We start from the raw sequence: 17,804 nt of genomic DNA on the forward strand, positions 1-17,804 counted from the left end.
TTTACTGCCTCATGGTAAGTAACATTGGTGCAAGTGGTCATCATAGTCTGCAACTTGGTATTCAGGCCTCTCATAAACCACCTCTTCTTCTTGGCATCAGTATTGACATGTTCGAATGCATATTGGGACAGATGATTAAATCTTCCCACATACTGCATCACGGTTTGATCTCCTTGTTTCAAAGCAAGGAATTCATCTAGCTTCATAGCCATCACTCCTTCAGGGATATAATGGGCTCTAAAAGTAGTACGAAACTCAGCCCAAGTTATTGGAATGCCAGCAGGTTGCATAGCCACTAAGTTTGCCCACCATGCACTTGCTGCTCCTCTAAGTTGTTGGGCGGCAAACGTAGGTTTCTAATACTCCATGCATGGGATAAGGTCAAATTTCTGCTCCATGGTTCAAAGCCAGTCATCAGCCTCCAATGGTTCATCTGCCTTGGTGAACACCGGGGGTCTTGTGTCTGTAAAATCAACATATGTAGCCTCTTGTCGGTTATGGTGGCGTCCACGGTTTCCGTACATCTGATTCTGATTACTCTGAGCCATCTCATGAAGCAAACGAGAATTTTCAGCCGTCACATTGACAAGTGCAGTTATAGCATCAGCTAAATTGGTTGGAACTGGTGGCGGATCTAGAATACCGTCCTCATCTTGTGAAGTTCCCGGAATAAACGAACCCCGTGTACGACGCATCTGCTCATAACAAACCAAACTTTATTCACATGCCTTTATTGAATTGTACCAAAGCTTACTCTAGACACCTTACATAGAGTTTACTAATGTACAAACAAACCCACGAGTACGAAAACAGAACTACATAACTTAGCTAGAGCTACTATTATACAACTCTACTCTTCTCCTCAATTTCTTCAAACTTCAGGCTCGGTATCCATTCCGGAATTATTACCGCCTTCATCATCGCTTTCATCGATCATTACTAATTCTTCAGGATCTTCTTCTTCTTCCTCTCCCGATTCATCATCATCGGCAAGGATGACACCGGGGTCCATGGCATCCACTTGAGGCTCATGATTCGGATTTAGTAGATTGCTAAGCCTATGAACCTCCTCATGTAGATACGTATTATGTTCTTCTAAATCTTCTACATAGAATTCTAGCTCATGAGTTCTAGCTCATGTGCATTATAAAAATTTATAATGCACATAAACAACATTTATTTTTATATAGGGCATAGTATGATTACTACTCCACCACACAAAACCTTTTTAATCAAATAGGGAATGGTGAGAAAGAAATAAGATAAGTCAGAAGCAATTTGGACTAAATTACCAAGTTAAATTTAGTCATCCAAATCATTTTGAAGTTTTTGTAAAACAATACAACAAAACCTTGTAACGAAAGCTCCGATACCATTCTGTGGCAGAACCTCCTAAGTTATAGGGCCCACATGCACCTGTCACTGTCCGACGACCTTTGACATTTATGCATATGTTTCCATTAACTTAAAAAGATTGTCGGGTGTCCTCGGGGAACCCCGAATCATCCATGATTTCCGAGTAGGATCACGTTACAGAGTCATTGCAGTATTACAACATTTATTCAAATATCAAAACCAGAGTAAAAACAGCGGAAGTCTTACGATAACATAGCTTACAAACCAGTTGTTTCAAACTAAGTTCGATGATAATTATTACAAACCATAGTAGTAGTGGAGTGGCATAATTAATATACACATAGCACACCAAATAAACATCCTGCCCAAGGATCACACATTTACTTCTCGTCGTCAGAACGAACGATATTCATGCAGCACGATCCAAAACAGATCTGCTCATGAGGCTCACCTACAACAAGGGGTCAACGAACCCTGAGTACAAAAGTACTCAACAAGACTTATTCGAAATATTAACTGATAAACTCAGGAATGCAGGCTCAGGGATTCAAGGTATAGCTTTAACAATGATCAAAGTTCTTTTGCATAAAAGCTCTTTTAACAATATTCTTTATATAGAAAACTTCTCAAGAATTATATACAAAGCTGACACGATCCGCACTGAGATCATGAAACTTCATATCCAACACCTTCACGAGCCTTATTCAAGTTCCGGTTATTAATTCTACGATGATGAACAGTGAATTGAGTCTCCTTAACCGAGGAGCAACGACGATTCGAACCGATTAAACCCAGCTGGGAATTCCAGACCACACGACATATGCAGGTCCCTGACCTACATATACCAACCTATCCTCGGATCCCCTAAGACAAGAACGGGTCCACGCCACCCGAGAACACAGTACTCCACCATTCCAGCCCATGGCCACGTGGGTACACGCTATTCCCGCTATCTCTCCACTCCCAGTGCGCGAGTAGCCATTCTCGTAATAGAATTGCCAAGTTCAGGCTTACCGGAGTATGTGGTTAGTACTACAAATTCTCACCTCATGCAATTCAACAACGGACGTGCCTTAATCGACACAGGCGGAAAGACCCCGCTCACAAGACCTCCATGTCCTATGGCTCACACACACCGAGTCCGCCCGGTCTAGATTTATTACTCCACATTCCCATATCACATGCTAACATAATTAACCAATGTTCCATTTAAAACTAGAAGGTGGCAGGTAGTCACCCGACTTTCATCGTTCTATGCATAGCTAAGCAAAACTAGGCATATACGAGTTTAAAACAGGTAATATGGTAAATATGGAATAACAAGGGTGGTAATGCACCAATTAGGCTTTTACTTAACTCCTAATCACTTAATGCAGTAACAGAAAGCAAAAGCAAAATTAATTTATAAAATACAAGGTAGGGTTGTATGCATCCGGGGCTTGCCTTCGTTGACGGAAAAGTCTGGTTCCTGCGACGTTTCACAAGTATTCGATCCGACTTCAACAGACGGATTAACCTCCTCAACAACTTGATTAACTACCACATGTTCACCTTCGTTCACTACACGTAATAACAATGCCATGTTTAACATGATGCGGAATACGAAATATGATGCTCGATGATGGATGCAAAATTAATAACTTGAATACAACTTTCCTTCGCGGTACAGTTGCAAGTCAAACAAACTAAATCTTTTTTGTAACACATACATCAACTGCCAAGGATCATTAACAACAAATGACCCAAGGTCATCACTCAATCCAAAATTCCAAACAAAAACCTAAATCATTAAAGGTTACTATTCACTTTTATGAATTAATTATTTAATTCAAAATTATGAAATAAATCAACTTATTCCAATTGAGCTCAAAATTTTAGTACATGTTCATTACATGTTAACTAAGTGGCAAAACAAATTTCATAATTTTTGGATAAATAAATAAGCCTAGAAAAATCCTGGAAATCCATTTATGAATTAACTGAGCAATTTTTATCACATTTAAAAATTACTAAAAAACATTATTTCATATTTTTCTTAAATAATATACCTCACAGAGAAGTCACTCAAAAATTTTCATAATTTTTGGAGCTCTAAATAAATCTACACAAAAATAACAAAAACAGACACTATTCATTCAAATCTAAAAATAGAAAAATCCAATTGAACGCTGAGTCACTGACATCGGACCCCACATGTCATCACTTACCTCCCGCGTGTTGACTACGACGACGACGGCACTGACCGGTGCAAACTCACCGACGGTGAGATCAACGGCGACGGCCAACGTACCAAAATGACCACATCATCCCGGCGCATCGACTGAAGGCACTAGCTAGACGAATTACTACGAGTTACGAGCTTGGCGTTGGCCATGGCGGACGCGGTGGCTCGGCGATGTTACGCCGGCGACAGGAGTACAGTAGCAGTTAATCAAAGGGCACAGGAAGCATTAGGAGCTCACCACGAACACTACAGAGCAGAAAGTAAGCCTAGAGAAGCAGCGTAGACGCGGGTCGACGTGAACAGCAACGGCGGCGGAGCAAGGATCGTCGATGATGGTGTGCCGGCGACTGCAGTGGATAAAACAGCCAATCAACAGTGAAATGAGCACTACGGCATCGAGACGAAGCTAAAGGTACACCAATCAAGGGCAATGGCTCACCGACGGGCTCTGGCCACGGAGATGCGCATGCGACGATGAGGTTACCGACCGCGAGGAAGAAGGCGATGAAACTCGAGTTCTCGGTAAAGACAAGCCAAATTGGTGGGTCAGATGGATGCGCAAGGTTCAGGCAGAGCTGGGACTAGCTTATCAGCGACGGTGGAGCACGACAACGACGGCACGGGCTCGCCGGAGATGGAGCAGCGGCGACGGGGAAAAACAGAGAACGAAGAAAGAAGAACGGCGGCGGCTCCAGAGCTTTATAGGGCAGCCAAGGAAGCGCAAGGAAGCCACGACGAAGCCTTCAGCGCGCCAACGCGACGCCCAGACGGCCACGCGCGCGACTGGAAGCAAGCCAAAGCTCGCCGGCGGTGTAGCGCAAGCGGTGAACACTGTTCATCGAAATTACAAGTTTGCCATTCGCCAAAATTCACAAATTACTCCCAAATTTTCATAACAACTCAAAAATCTCCAAAAATAAAAGTTGTTCAAAATCAAAAGTTCTACAACTTTGCTTTTATAACCATCTCCTAATTCGGTCTAGATTTTGAAATGAACTTTTGAATTTGAATAGGGAAATTTAACGAATTACGCCTTTTTGAATTACTCAAAATTTTCCTAAATAACTTGAAAAACTCCAAAAACAAACTTTGTATAACTTGCCAAGCTCTACACTTTTGCTTTTGGGCCCAACCCCAAAATATGCTTAGATTTTGAAATGGATTTTCAGGGTAGGATTTAAATATGGAAAAGCGGGGTTTTCTCGAAAAATTCAAAATCCAAACAAACATTGAACTTGAGTCAAACAATACATTGCAACACATACCACATAAATATAAACTTGTATTAGTGTATGCATATCAAAGTTTTCACCAAATGCCAAATGCTTTGCAATGCATATGATGACATGCCAGATTTTAATATTTAAACACCCGAGGTGTTACAAAGCATCATCGCCATCATTGGAGAAACAAAAGAGCGATGCAGACTTTCTACTACAAATTAGGTTGGGATCACCATGGATGGAAATTAATCATCTTGGAATAGAAAGTCAAAACACTAAAACCATGGATGAACACAGATACATACAGTAAGCTATTCTCCATACATTAACCAAATCTATTTCCTGATTGACCCATTAAAAATCCGCTTGACGATCATCTATCTAAAAGAAAGATGCAGAACCTTAAGCCGATGTAGCATGCCAAGTTCAGCAGGGATGGAGCCAACGAGGCTGGTGTTTGCGAGGTTGAGGAAGGAAAGGAACGAAAGATTACCGAGCAGAGAGGGAGAGGGAGGGGGCCGGCCGCCGGAGACACATCGGGAGCCTGCGATCCTCGCCTCCTCAGTGCGGCGGGAACCCTAGCCTCCTCGCTCCGGATCTAGGCGAGCGGAGAGGGAGAGGGAGGGGGCCGGCCGCCGAAGACGCGTCGAGAGCCTGCGGTCCTCGCCTCCTCGGTGCGGCGGGAACCCTAGCCTCCTCGCTCTGGATCTAGGCGAGCGGAGAGGGAGAGGGAGGGGGCCGGCCACCGGAGACGCGTCGGGAGCTTGCGGTCCTCGCCTTCCTCGGTGCCTTCGTGCCGCGGGAACCCTAGCCGCCGAGGAATTGGGCAGCCTGACGGCGTCCATAGGAGATTTCGCCCAACACTTAACGGGTGGCCACAACGACGGTCACAGATATACCTCAGAGCACTGTAGGGGCGGCTGAGGTTATAAGCTGCCCCTACAGAGAAATTATAGGGGCGGCTGAGGTTATAAACCGCCCCTACAGTTGAATTTTTTTTAAAATATCTAAATCAAAATAATTTTTTGAAATGTAAATAATAAATAAACAGTACAAAATTTTATAATTATTTTTTATATATATATTTACATATCCAATAACTAAGACAACTACAACAGTTTAAAATTGAAAAATTGAACCTTTAAAAATGGGAAAAAAATTTAAATTTTAAAAAATTAAAATCAATACTACTAAAATAATTTGAACCTTTCAAATTTGAAATTTGAAAAAATGACAAGTTCGAACCAAAATTTGAGACCCAAAATGATTTCAACATAAAAAGTGATGAATATCAAAGTTGTTCAACTCATTAATATCTACAACTTTTATTTTGGTCATCTTGTCATTTGACAAAATTTGAACCTTTCAAATTTGAAATTTGAAAAAATGACAAGTTCAAACTAAAATTTGAGACCCAAAATGATTTCAACATAAAACGTGATGAATACCAAAGTTGTTCAACTCATTAATATCTACAACTTTTATTTTGGTCAACTTATCATTGGACAAAATTTGAACCTTTCAAATTTGAAATTTGAAAAAATGACAAGTTCGAACCAAAATTTGAGACCCAAAATGATTTCAACATAAAAAGTGATGAATACTAAAGTTGTTCAACTCATTAATATGTACAACTTTTATTTTAGTCATCTTGTCATTTGACAAAATTCGAACCTTTCAAATTTGAAATTTTGAAAAATGATAAGTTCGAACCAAAATTTTAGACCCAAAATGATTTCAACATAAAAAGTGATGAATACCAAAGTTGTTCAACTCATGAATATCTACAACTTTTATTTTGGTCATTTTTTTATTTGACAAATTCTTAGCACACATTGTTCATTAATCTTACACATGTCTCATATAGTTTATAAAACCTTATGAGAGATGTGTCACATTTGTGAACAATGTCATTACCACTTTATCATATGAAGAAATGACCAATACAAAAGTTGTAGATTTTGATGAGTTATTCAACTTTGGTATTTATCACTTTTTCAGCTGAAATCATTTAGGGTACCAAAATTTTGTCTGAAGTTGCATTTTTTTAAAATTCAAAATTTAAATTGCTCAAACTTTTAATATGTATATATTGACAAAACCAACAAAATAAATTGATAGAGAATGATTTTATAAAATTTTAGGAAAAAATCATCAGATTTAGAGTTAGTATGAGGAAGAAAAACTAGTTACAAAGTTAACCCACAGATTAAAAAAACAAAACACACTGTTCACTATAATCATATAAGGATCATCTAGAAAAGTGTGATTTCTCTTTTTAATTTGTGGGTAAACTTTGTAACTAGTTGTTCTCTCTAATACTAACTCCAAATGTGATGGTTTCTTTTCCTAAAAATTTCTAAAATCATGCTTCAGCATTTAAGTTTGATCAAACTTTGATGTGACAATGTTTTACACATTTTAAAATTTGAAATTTGAAATTTGACAAGTTCAAACCAAATTTTCAAACCCTAAATGATTTCAGATGTAAAAGTGATGAATACAAAAGTTGTTCAACTCATCAAGATCTACAACTTTTATTTTGGTTATCTTGTCATTTGACAAAATTTGAACCTTTCAAATTTGAAATTTTAAAAAATGACAAGTTCAAACCAAAATTTGAGACCCAAATTGATTTCAACATAAAAAGTGATGAATACCAAAGTTGTTCAACTCATTAATATCTACAACTTTTATTTTAGTCATCTTGTCATTTGACAAAATTTGAATCTTTCAAATTTGAAATTTGAAAAAATAACAAGTTCGAACCAAAATTTGGACCCCCAAATCATTTTAACTGAAAAAGTAATGAATACCAAAGTTGAATAACTCATGGAGATCTACAATTTTTATTTTGGTAATTTCATAATTTGTTAAATTCTTAGTACACATTGTTCACACAAACATACATGAATGTAGTCTCACACACACATACATGAATGTTGTCTCACACACATACATAAATGTAGTCTCACACACACATACATGAATGTAGTCTTACGAACACTGACACACTTACATAAACTAGCTAGCCCACCATGACAACTTTCCCCTTGACACATTTTCGTTCCCATGGCAATACATCTTTGGGCAGGTTCTTTTCCACAGCCTCGATCTTCTTACAAAAGTCTGTGAATAGCAGCATCTCATCACACTTATTGTAAGCTTCAACATCGTCCACGCCATCAACTCCGATGATATGTTGTTTTCTAGAGGCCACCACGTGCTTTGTCTTCTTCTTTGGGGGAGGTTACTTTGTGGGTCGGGCATATAGAAGACTTGCGCGACTCGTTCAGTGAGCACCCAAGGGTCATCCTGGTAGCCTACATTCTGGAGGTCGACGACTCTCTGTCCGATCTCATTTAATTGATGTTGCTTGATCCAGCGGCATCGAAACAGGGCCACCTTTATATCTCTTCCATAGTCAAGTTCCCATATATCTTAAATTATGCCAAAGTACAGCACCTTTCGCCCCACTTCGTCGAGAGCCTCTATTTGGACGCCGCTGTTCTGATTCACATATTTTCTGTCCTTTGTGTCGGTATAGTATGTGTACCCATTGATGTCATAAGCATTCTAAGACGTCACCTGTTTCGATGGCCCGGCCACCAACTGACTGATGGTAATAGAATCTATGGTTTCTCCAGGCTGTATGTTCTGGTCCTTCAACCATGATGTTAGGTGTTGCTTATGCTGTTTCATGACCCAATCATCTGAACGGCCATTCCTCTCGGCCATAATGATAGCCATGTGTTCATCAATGTACGGTTGCATCACTGCCATACTCTGCAAGACACTGTAATACGCTCGACTCACCTCTCTGTAATCATTGTCGAGGAACACTTTCCTACCACTTGTGCCCTTCCCAGCTAGCCTTCCCTTGTGATGAGAATCAGGATTACCAATCCCTCTCTGTACTTTTAGCCACTCTTGGCAGCACTCGATGACTTCTTCGGAATTGTAACCCTCTATCATAGAGCCCTCTGGGTGTGTTCGGTTATGCACGTATCGGCTTAGAACTGACATGAACCGCTCATAGGACCACATTTCATGCAAGAAGCTAGGGCCCAGCGCCTCGATCTGATGAACCAGGTGAATCATGAGATGTACCATTATATAAAAAAATGGGAGGTAAACACATCTCTAGCTGGTTCTGGGTCTCCACCATGAATTCATGTAGGTCACTCAGCTCTTGCCTGCGAATCGTCTTCTGTGAGATCTTCGAAAAGAAGTAGCACATGTGGGTGATGGCCATCTTTAGGAGCTCTGGCTTTATAGCCCTGATTGCAATTGGTAGGAACACTGTCAGCATCACATGACAATCGTGAGCCTTGCAGTATGTTAATGATAGGTCCTTCATCGACACTAGCTTCTTTGGGGTCGCTGAAAACCTAGTCGGCACTCTGACCCCCCTAAGGAAATTGCATATAGCTCTCCTCTCGTCTAGGGTTAGGTTGAAGCTAGCCGTGGGAAGACTGTACTTGCCATTATCTTGCTGTACCGACCAAAGCTCCCGCATCACGTTCAGCTGCACCATGTCTTTCCGTGATCTAAGACCATCCTTTGACTTGCCCGTGTCCATCAAGGTAGCCATGAGACTCTCAAAGATATTCTTCTGCACGTGCATCGCATCAATGGCATGGGGGACCTCCAAGTCTGGCCAATAAGGCAGGTACTGAAAGAAGATCGATTGCTTCTTGAATGGTACGCCTTTGATGGGAGGTGTGCTTCTATCTCTAATCGTTCCATCCGGATTCTTCTTTCCATAGACGACGTGTATGTTTTGGACCATTCTGAACACATGTTCTCCATTACGATGTCTCTCTGGAGGGGGTTCATCCTTTAGGATGTTGTCATAGTATCTTAGGTACAATTTGCCACGGTACTTGTGATCTGTCTTTAAGAAGCGCCGGTTCCTTATGTAAACTATCTTCCTAGATCTATCTAGGAACACCCATTTAGTACCATCCAAACAGACTAAGCATCCAGTCTTGCCTTTGAACTGTCCAGACAGGGCAAACAGCGTGGGGTAATCATTGGTAGTAACAAATATTATTGCTTTGCATATAAAGTCCTCCCGCCAGAACGCATCATACATTGGCTCCCCATACCTCCATAGCCTCTCCATTTCTTGCATTAGAGGCTCCAAGAACACGTCTATATCAATGCCTGGTTATTTAGGGCCAGAGATAAGAATGGTGAGGAGAAGGTACTTCCTCTTCTGACACAAATATGTTGGGAGGTTGTACATGGTCAAGATGACTAGCCATGTGCTGTGGTCGGTCATCCTCTCATTAAACGGATTCATTCCATCAGTGCTCAAGCCGAACCGTACATTCCATGGGTCATCCCTGAATTCTGCTTTGTACTTGGCATTGAATGATTGCCATTGGCTACAATCGGCCGGGTGTGCGATCGTATCATCATCCACCTTGCGCTCACCATCCCACCATATCATCAGTGCGGCTTCCTTAGGGTTTAGGAACATACACCTCAAGCGGTTGGTCACTGGCAAGTACCACATAACCAGGACAGGAATTCTTCTCTTATTTGCATCATTGCCTAATGGAGTTTCCTCTAGGGTTGAGATTCTTGCACCACCTTCTTCCCACCCTTCTTCCTCTTTCCTATGGAGGCTTCCACCCCACTTTGAAGGTCATTGTTCTTGTACCGACTAGCCCCACACCTAGGACATGTATCTAAAGTCTCGAACGATGTGCCACGTCGAAAAAGGATACAGTGGTTGGGGCATGCATGGATTTTTCAACCCCCAATGTGAGTGGACTTATAACCTTCTTCGCTTGGTATGTGTTGGCGGCAACTGTGTTCGGCTGTGGGAGCAACCGTGACATGAGGCACAACCGATCATTGAAACTGCAGTCTGACCAACCGTACTTAGCATTCAGGATGAGTAGCTCAAGCACAAAACGTAGGAGTGTGAAGTATGTTGGACAGCCCTTCTCAGCATCATACACAGTCTTCTTCAATGCTTTTGTCACCCTCTCAAGATTTTCTAGACCTCTCTTGCTCTTTTCTAATATTTCTGGTCTAAAGGCCCCAAGCATTTCGTCCAAGTTGTCACCATCATCTGCATCCCCCTCACGTGCTTCGCCATCATTGCTAACACCACCAGCATCATCACCACCTTGTTCATTGCCAAAGCCACTACCTTGTTGATTGCCATAGTCACGATCCATTTGTTGCTCAAGATCGTCTATGAATCGGGACAAGTATGCTTGGGTTTTAGCTTCATCAACTAGATCATCGTCGCTGTCATCAACAACCACTGTTTCACCGTGATGAATCCACACTGTGTAGTCCAGAACAAATCCTCTCCTAATCAGATGTTCTTTGATGGTACTCACATCTCGAAATGCAATAAGGTTCTTGCAATCTTTGCAGGGACAAATAATCGTGTCACTATTCTTTTTCAACGTCGCTGCATGCTTCTCTGCGGCTTTGATGAATTTGTCCATCTCATCACGGAAAAGAGCGTCGTGTCTTAACGAACCATACATCCAAGAGTTCCTATAGTCCATGTTATAGAAACAAAACAACCAAAAAAAGAATATTACTTGAGAATAATTGTATATACCTAAGACACGCACCATAGTAGTAGAGGATAGTTAATTAATTGACTATTAATGCATAAATATTTTAAAATATAAATTAATAGGTTCAAATAAACAATTTCAAAGAAAACAATTAGCAACATTTAATATTTCATCCACTACCTTTCATGCAAACTCCATTCCAATTTCATGGTAGAGGATAATTAATTAATGGCCTATTTATCCATAACAAATTATAAACACACATTATAGAAAGGAATCAAAATAAATATTAAATGATAATTAGTAGTCATGGTAGAGGATATTTTACACATTAGCAACAATTAAAATCTTACACATTCACCTACATGCAAACCCTAGTCACATAAAGAAAAAATTGAAAAAGAATAAAAAAACAAAATCCTAGATCTAGATATAGGGTTTCATGACACATGCATCAAACTTCACTAATACTATACTAAAATCAACAAAGATGTACTAACAAAGGGTGTAATCTTACTTCCCTACCTAATTTACCTTAGTATAGTGAAAATTAGGGTCCAATTTCACTCATAACTAGCTCAAGCTCCATGGAAGAGAGAGAAAACCAAAAATTAAATTACTTATTAACCAACGAATTAAACTTTAAATAAAGAGTTGTAGAAGCATTTCCTTACCTTTTAGAGCCTCTTCATCAAAGGATTTGAGATCAAAACCTTCCCCCTTAGTAGAGCAATTTTTAGGAGGAGCCAAAGGCCTCCCAGCCTTTGTTTTTGGTAGAAGAGTATGTCCCGAGTTAGAAGAAGGGGTGGCTGCTATTTATTCGTGCGCCGTCAGTAGAGGCGGCTGGTGATTCAGCCGTCCCTACAGTAGAACAGCAGGGGCGGCTGGTGGCAGCCGCCCCGATAAAATGGTCACTGCAGGGACGGCTGGTGATTGAGCCACCCCTACAGATCAGCCCCAACTGTAGGGGCGGCTTAGGTTACCAGCCGCCCCTACAGTGCCATCTGTAGGGACGGCTGGGCTGCTGGGCCTGAGGACGCCCACTGTAGGGGCGTCCCCAACCCCAGTCGCCCATACAGTAAAAATGCCCCCGTTCCTACTGTGCGAATCTGGCATAGTGGGTGAATAGAGGGAGTAATTAGCTCTAAGCAATTTACCTAAATTTGTTGATTCCATGCATGTAACTGAAAGGGATGTGCCTTAAATTTGTTGATTCCATCTGATTGAAAGAGATGTGTGCCTACGGAGGGCATGTTTGGATGAAAGCAGCGGCGGATCCACGAAAAATTTTAGGGGGAGTTGAACAACACATACCTTCGACTGTTGCTCGATCTTAAATCTCAACTCCATCTACACTATAGAACTTTACCTAAAAATTCATGGGGGCTTTAGAGAGGTTCCACTGCCCCGGTATGGGTAGGCACACTTCGGTACGTCTAACGTTAGCCAGCTTTGACCAACTTAGGCGCCTGTTTGAATTGATTGATAGCGATAGTTAGGATGGCAAGAATCCTTTTCATGTTGCCATGGTCCTGCATGCACGAGTTACTCAAAAAGTGTGACAATATTCTCTTAATCAAGCCAAAGTAAAGCAAAATTCCCATGAACTAACTTTAACAGGTGTGGCAAAAAAAATTATGACTATTAGTAGCAAATTTAATATATGAACCAAACAGGGAGGATCTTATCTTTGTCTCCTCATCCCTTATCCACCCACTATGTAGACAACGTGTCTAGTATATATATTGATACTTCCACTGATATTTTGCAGAAAAAAGTTCCATTAAACCACTGTATAGAGACTACAAGATCTGTTTAGATCACAACTGAACTGTTATAGTTTAATTATATATAGGATTATTATAATCTAGGACATGTTTAGGATCATAGCTAGATTATGATGATCTAGATTGCTATGTATAGGATTATTATAATCTAAATTATTGGATGTTTGGTTTTCTTGATTATTGTGGTGGATTCTTCTTAGTTCAAGTGAAAATACTTGCTATCACCAAGAAGCAAGTCCGTTTTTTAGTCTTTAAACCAGAGATAGGTACGTCTTATATACTAGGAAAGAGCTAGTAAGAAACAACATACCTTATATACTAGGAAAGAGCTAGTAAGAAACAACATACCTAACGAAGCAAAAAATAATAAATGGCAACTAAAGTAACCCTACATATATTAAGATTTTTTAACAATTGTTTTAACTATAACATTGTTACGCTATAAATTCATTTTTTTGCTGCAATAAGATCTTTAAAATGCTATACTATCATAGGCCTTAAAATACAAGTACTATATATGCTATAGTTATTATTCTAGTAAGTAAAATAATAAGGAAGAAAAAACCAAAAACTTATCAAGATCTAGGGTGCCCAAGACAGGTGTGGTGCGCGGTGTTGGCGACGCTAGAGGCAAGGAAGCGAGTGGTGGAAAGGTAGATGTGAGGTGCCTGCGCAAGAGAGAGAAGGGGCACTAGAGGTGTGTTTGGTTGGAGTACGAGAAAACTTTGTCTTAGTTAGATATGGATTCTAGGCGTTCGATTTTGGATGCATGTGCCTAGAATCGTTTGTCTGCATAGAAAATACATGTCTGACAAATCCAAACACGTCCTAGACAGTTTAAGGCTTGTTGACAGTTCACACATGCCGACAGATCTATCAACAAATCGCATGTCAATAGGTTTATGTGACACCTTGGACATCAAACCTATTAGCCCTATCGATAATTGAAAAGGCCGACTAGCCTCCTATCAACTATCGTTGGCGAATAAGCCTGCTAAGATGACATAGAAAGTGATATGGTGACGTGGTGATATGCCAATATCTATCAGAGTCGGTTTGTTACCCGGCTAAAGCCTACCACCACAATGGAGACCGCGCCACACTTTGTGGTGAGCTTTTTGGCCACCACACTCGCCACGGAACAGCGCATGCAAAAACTGTGACGGCCGCATCATGAGGCGAGCAACCAAGCACCATTATTTTCGTGGCTGTCGAACTTTTAGCTGTGGGTGGGAAACCAACAGACCCTTAATAGTCCACTTGATAGAGATTTGGCCTACTGCCAATAGGGATCTAAATGTACAATTTTTTAAAAACAAGATCAATATATGTAATTATTCTTTAAAGTACTATGATATTTTCAAAAAAATAGAGATTTTTGTAGCTAAGCTTGCAAGGCCCGAGCATGATCGAAAAGGAGCGAGGACCAAGCAGGCAAGCACGCATTTTGTCCCGTCCGTTGGAGGAACTAGAAAGCTGCTGGAAGGAGTTTTGTCAACAGACAGACGTGATAATAAATAAGACAAATAAAAAAATGGAATAAAATTGAATGGGAGAGACGGGGGAGTCGGAAGACGAAGAGACACTCCGGAGGCTCCGATTTGTGCAAAGTACCCTCCCTCTGCGTATCTCCTCCCCCACGGCCACTCGCAACCCACAACTCACTCTGTTCCCAACCTCGTGAAGCACCGTCACTCCCCCCGCAAAAAATCCCAAATCCCTTCCCTCCGCCACCGATCGGGCCTCCATGGCCGCCAAGCGCAGCGCCCGCCGGCCAAGTTCCGGCGATTCCAAGGAGTTGGGCGGCAACGGTGGCAATGAGGGTTCCGACGACGACGAGGATGAGGAGAGCGGCAAGTCCGGCGACACCGCCATGTCCGCCGAGCCCAAGGAGATGCCGCTGAAGCGAGCCGAGGAACCCTCGTCGCCGTCGCCGGAGGATGTTGGGGCCCAGGGCTCCGGCGAGGCCTCTCCGGCGAGGAGCGCACCGCGCGGTGGGGTCAAGCGGGTCAAGAAACCCCCTCCGGCGTCGCAGGAGGAAGATGAGGCGGAGAGTTCTGGTGGTGCATCACCGGCGAGGGGTCTGCTGCCCGACGACAGCGCCGACGCCGGCCACAACAAGAGAGGCGCGACTCCGAAGCGGGGCGAGAAGCGCTCCCCGCCGCCACGGCAGGGAGATGAGCGCCCGGAGAAGCGTGCCGCGGGACCTGCTGGCGAGACCGTCGCCGCGTCGGCCCCACGGCGCAAGAAGAAAAGCAAGAGGTCCGCCGAGAAGGACAGGCGCAAGAAGAAGAAAAAGAAGCAGCTTAGAAAGGCCTTGACCAAACCGAAGTCGCCGCCCCAATTGCTGGAACTAGAGCTCAACGACGACAGAGAGGACACACCCTCCTTGCCTGACATCGCCCAAGAAGACGAGCACAATGGCAGAGAGACGGCAGAGCAAGAGCAAGAGCAGAGCAGCACCTCACCCCCAGAGGTCGAGCACAGAGCCCGTGAAGAGGAGCATCAGGAGAAGAAGATCACAGAGCAAGAGCATGCCAGTGACACTTCACCCCCACATGACAAGGACATGCACATCGTCCATGGAGAGGAGCAGCAAGAGAAGGAGGTTGCAAATCAAGAGCATGCAGATGACACCTCACCCCCAAAAGACAATCACAGTGTAGACGAAGGGGAGCAGCAAGGGGAGGGGATCCTACAGCAAGAGCAACCCAGCGACACCTCACCCTCACAAGAGGAGAACCGAGCCCAGGAGGATGAGGAGACAGGGGCTCAAGTGAATGGCAAAGCCTTGCAGGAGAGGAATCCTCCATCAACCAAGCCACACAGTTCTCAGACAGAGAAGAAGCCAGCGGTTGAGCGATCATGGTCCTATGATGACGAGCTCAAGATTCTCAATGCTTTGGTTGTGCACGCCAAGTCCCATAATGGTGCTTTGCCAGATTCATCGCACCTTTTGGCAAATCTCACATTTGACAAAACTGATGCCAACGAGGAGAAGCTCACTGACAAGATCCGCAAGCTTAGGACATGGTACCGCAAGATCCTTGTACAAGGCTGCCCATCCGATGACCTTGGTCGTCGGCTGTTTAAGCTATCTGAAATTCTCTGGGGCCAAGTTGATGAAGATGAGCGGGTTGAGCCAACATCTAGGGACTTCAGTGTACTATCAAAATTGTATCCTCATCTGGCCAAAGAAGTCAAAGCGTACGCCGAAACGCACAGCTCGAGGGACTTAATCATGGCAATGTTCATGACCATAGGTGATGAGAAGGCCCGCGATCTTGATGCTAAGTGCAAGAAGCAACAGATTGAAGCATTCAAGTTGGAGTTGGGCCAGGCAAGCCTAATCAACGAATTGCTCTTTGCACTTTCAAGTCTGACCTGTGTGAAGTTCTAGTAAAGATCTCTGCTATCTTTTGTTTTAGTGTAATGAGTAGACTTGCTGTCATTAGGTTAATGTAGGATCAAGAGCCTTCTTTTGGGTACTGGAAAGCTCTTATCTGCTAACTAGTTGGTTGCTTAGATTTGGTGTCTGTTTCTGCATATGGAACTAGCTGTTACAGCTCGATGGTGGAAAACAGTACTTTAACGTTTAAGTATCATGAGCTTAGTGATCTAATCAGACTGCTTGTGTGATTTATTGGTTTCTGATCTGTTATTGTGTTAGCTTGTGTTTGGGATGACCGGGTTTCACAGATATGGTTATTCAGGTGTACCGATATGAGGCGGGTTCTTCTACTCCATAAACTTTTGAAGTGGATCTTTTCGTGGAAAGTAAAGAGGATTTCCAGGCGTGCTTATTTTTTAGAGAGATTTACTTTTCTTTCAAAAGGATACATCAACCTGTAGTGAACCGGGCCACCGAGCTTGCTTTTACCGCTCTTACAGCTCTCTTCTTTTTTTTTGGTAGTTTGGCCAGGAAAGAGAAAGAGGAATGTACCCATTTCTATTTATCCATTCTCATAGAAAGTACCCAAAATGTTTTTTAATGTATGGAGCAGGCGTATGAGTTGATATCTTCAAGAGTCAAATCCTTTTCTTGCCCACCCAGCCATAAAAAGAAAAAAATCGTTACGAGCGGTCTTCTCAATCTCCAAAATGGAATTGAAAAGCTCCAATTTCCATGAGAGTTTATACTCCATTGAAAGAAGCAAAATTACTATTTACTATTACTTGACAGGGACTTGGCCTAGAATGGATAGCATGATCTGCAGATGTTAGTTTAAGCACTGAAAATTTTCCAAAAGGTCTAACGGCTCTGAGCATTTAATAATTTACGTTACGGCTGCATATTTCTGTTCGTATGGTATTCACCAGCGTTGTGAATTATCGTGGATAATGTTGTCCTCTATTGGGCTTGGACCTTTCTGTTAATTTTTGTACTGCTAGAGCTGAGCACTCCTTTTATCTTATTTGTTTTACCACATTGAATTGATTTTGTTTATGCTGTATTTTTCTGAACTCTATTGTGTGGGGCCACTGCTTGAGGTAATCCATCCAGTTTGCTCGTGGTTGCCTGTGATGGTTGAATTCTGCACGAATTTAATGGTTTTACTTGCTCTGCCTGCAGCTGGTGTTATATGCTTCCTGGTGCTGTGCCTTTGTCCCCTTGAGGTTGGTGCATCCTGTTCCTTGTGTGTTTTCTTTTCAAATGTGT

The 17,804-nt window shown here is 42.2% G+C and overlaps 1 protein-coding gene across 1 annotated transcript; it reads left to right on the top strand.

Moving 5' to 3' along the window:
* Positions 1 to 14,772: 14,772 nt before the first annotated feature.
* LOC136493562 (nucleolin 2-like) lies at positions 14,773 to 16,763 on the top strand. Its single transcript, XM_066489660.1, has one exon. The coding sequence runs from the start codon at positions 14,892 to 14,894 to the stop codon at positions 16,542 to 16,544; it is 1,653 nt and encodes a 550-aa protein (XP_066345757.1). The 5' UTR covers positions 14,773 to 14,891; the 3' UTR covers positions 16,545 to 16,763.
* The last annotated feature ends 1,041 nt before the right edge of the window (positions 16,764 to 17,804 follow it).

Source organism: Miscanthus floridulus, chromosome 11 (assembly GCF_019320115.1).
Source record: "Miscanthus floridulus cultivar M001 chromosome 11, ASM1932011v1, whole genome shotgun sequence".
Classification (NCBI taxonomy): domain Eukaryota; kingdom Viridiplantae; phylum Streptophyta; class Magnoliopsida; order Poales; family Poaceae; genus Miscanthus; species Miscanthus floridulus.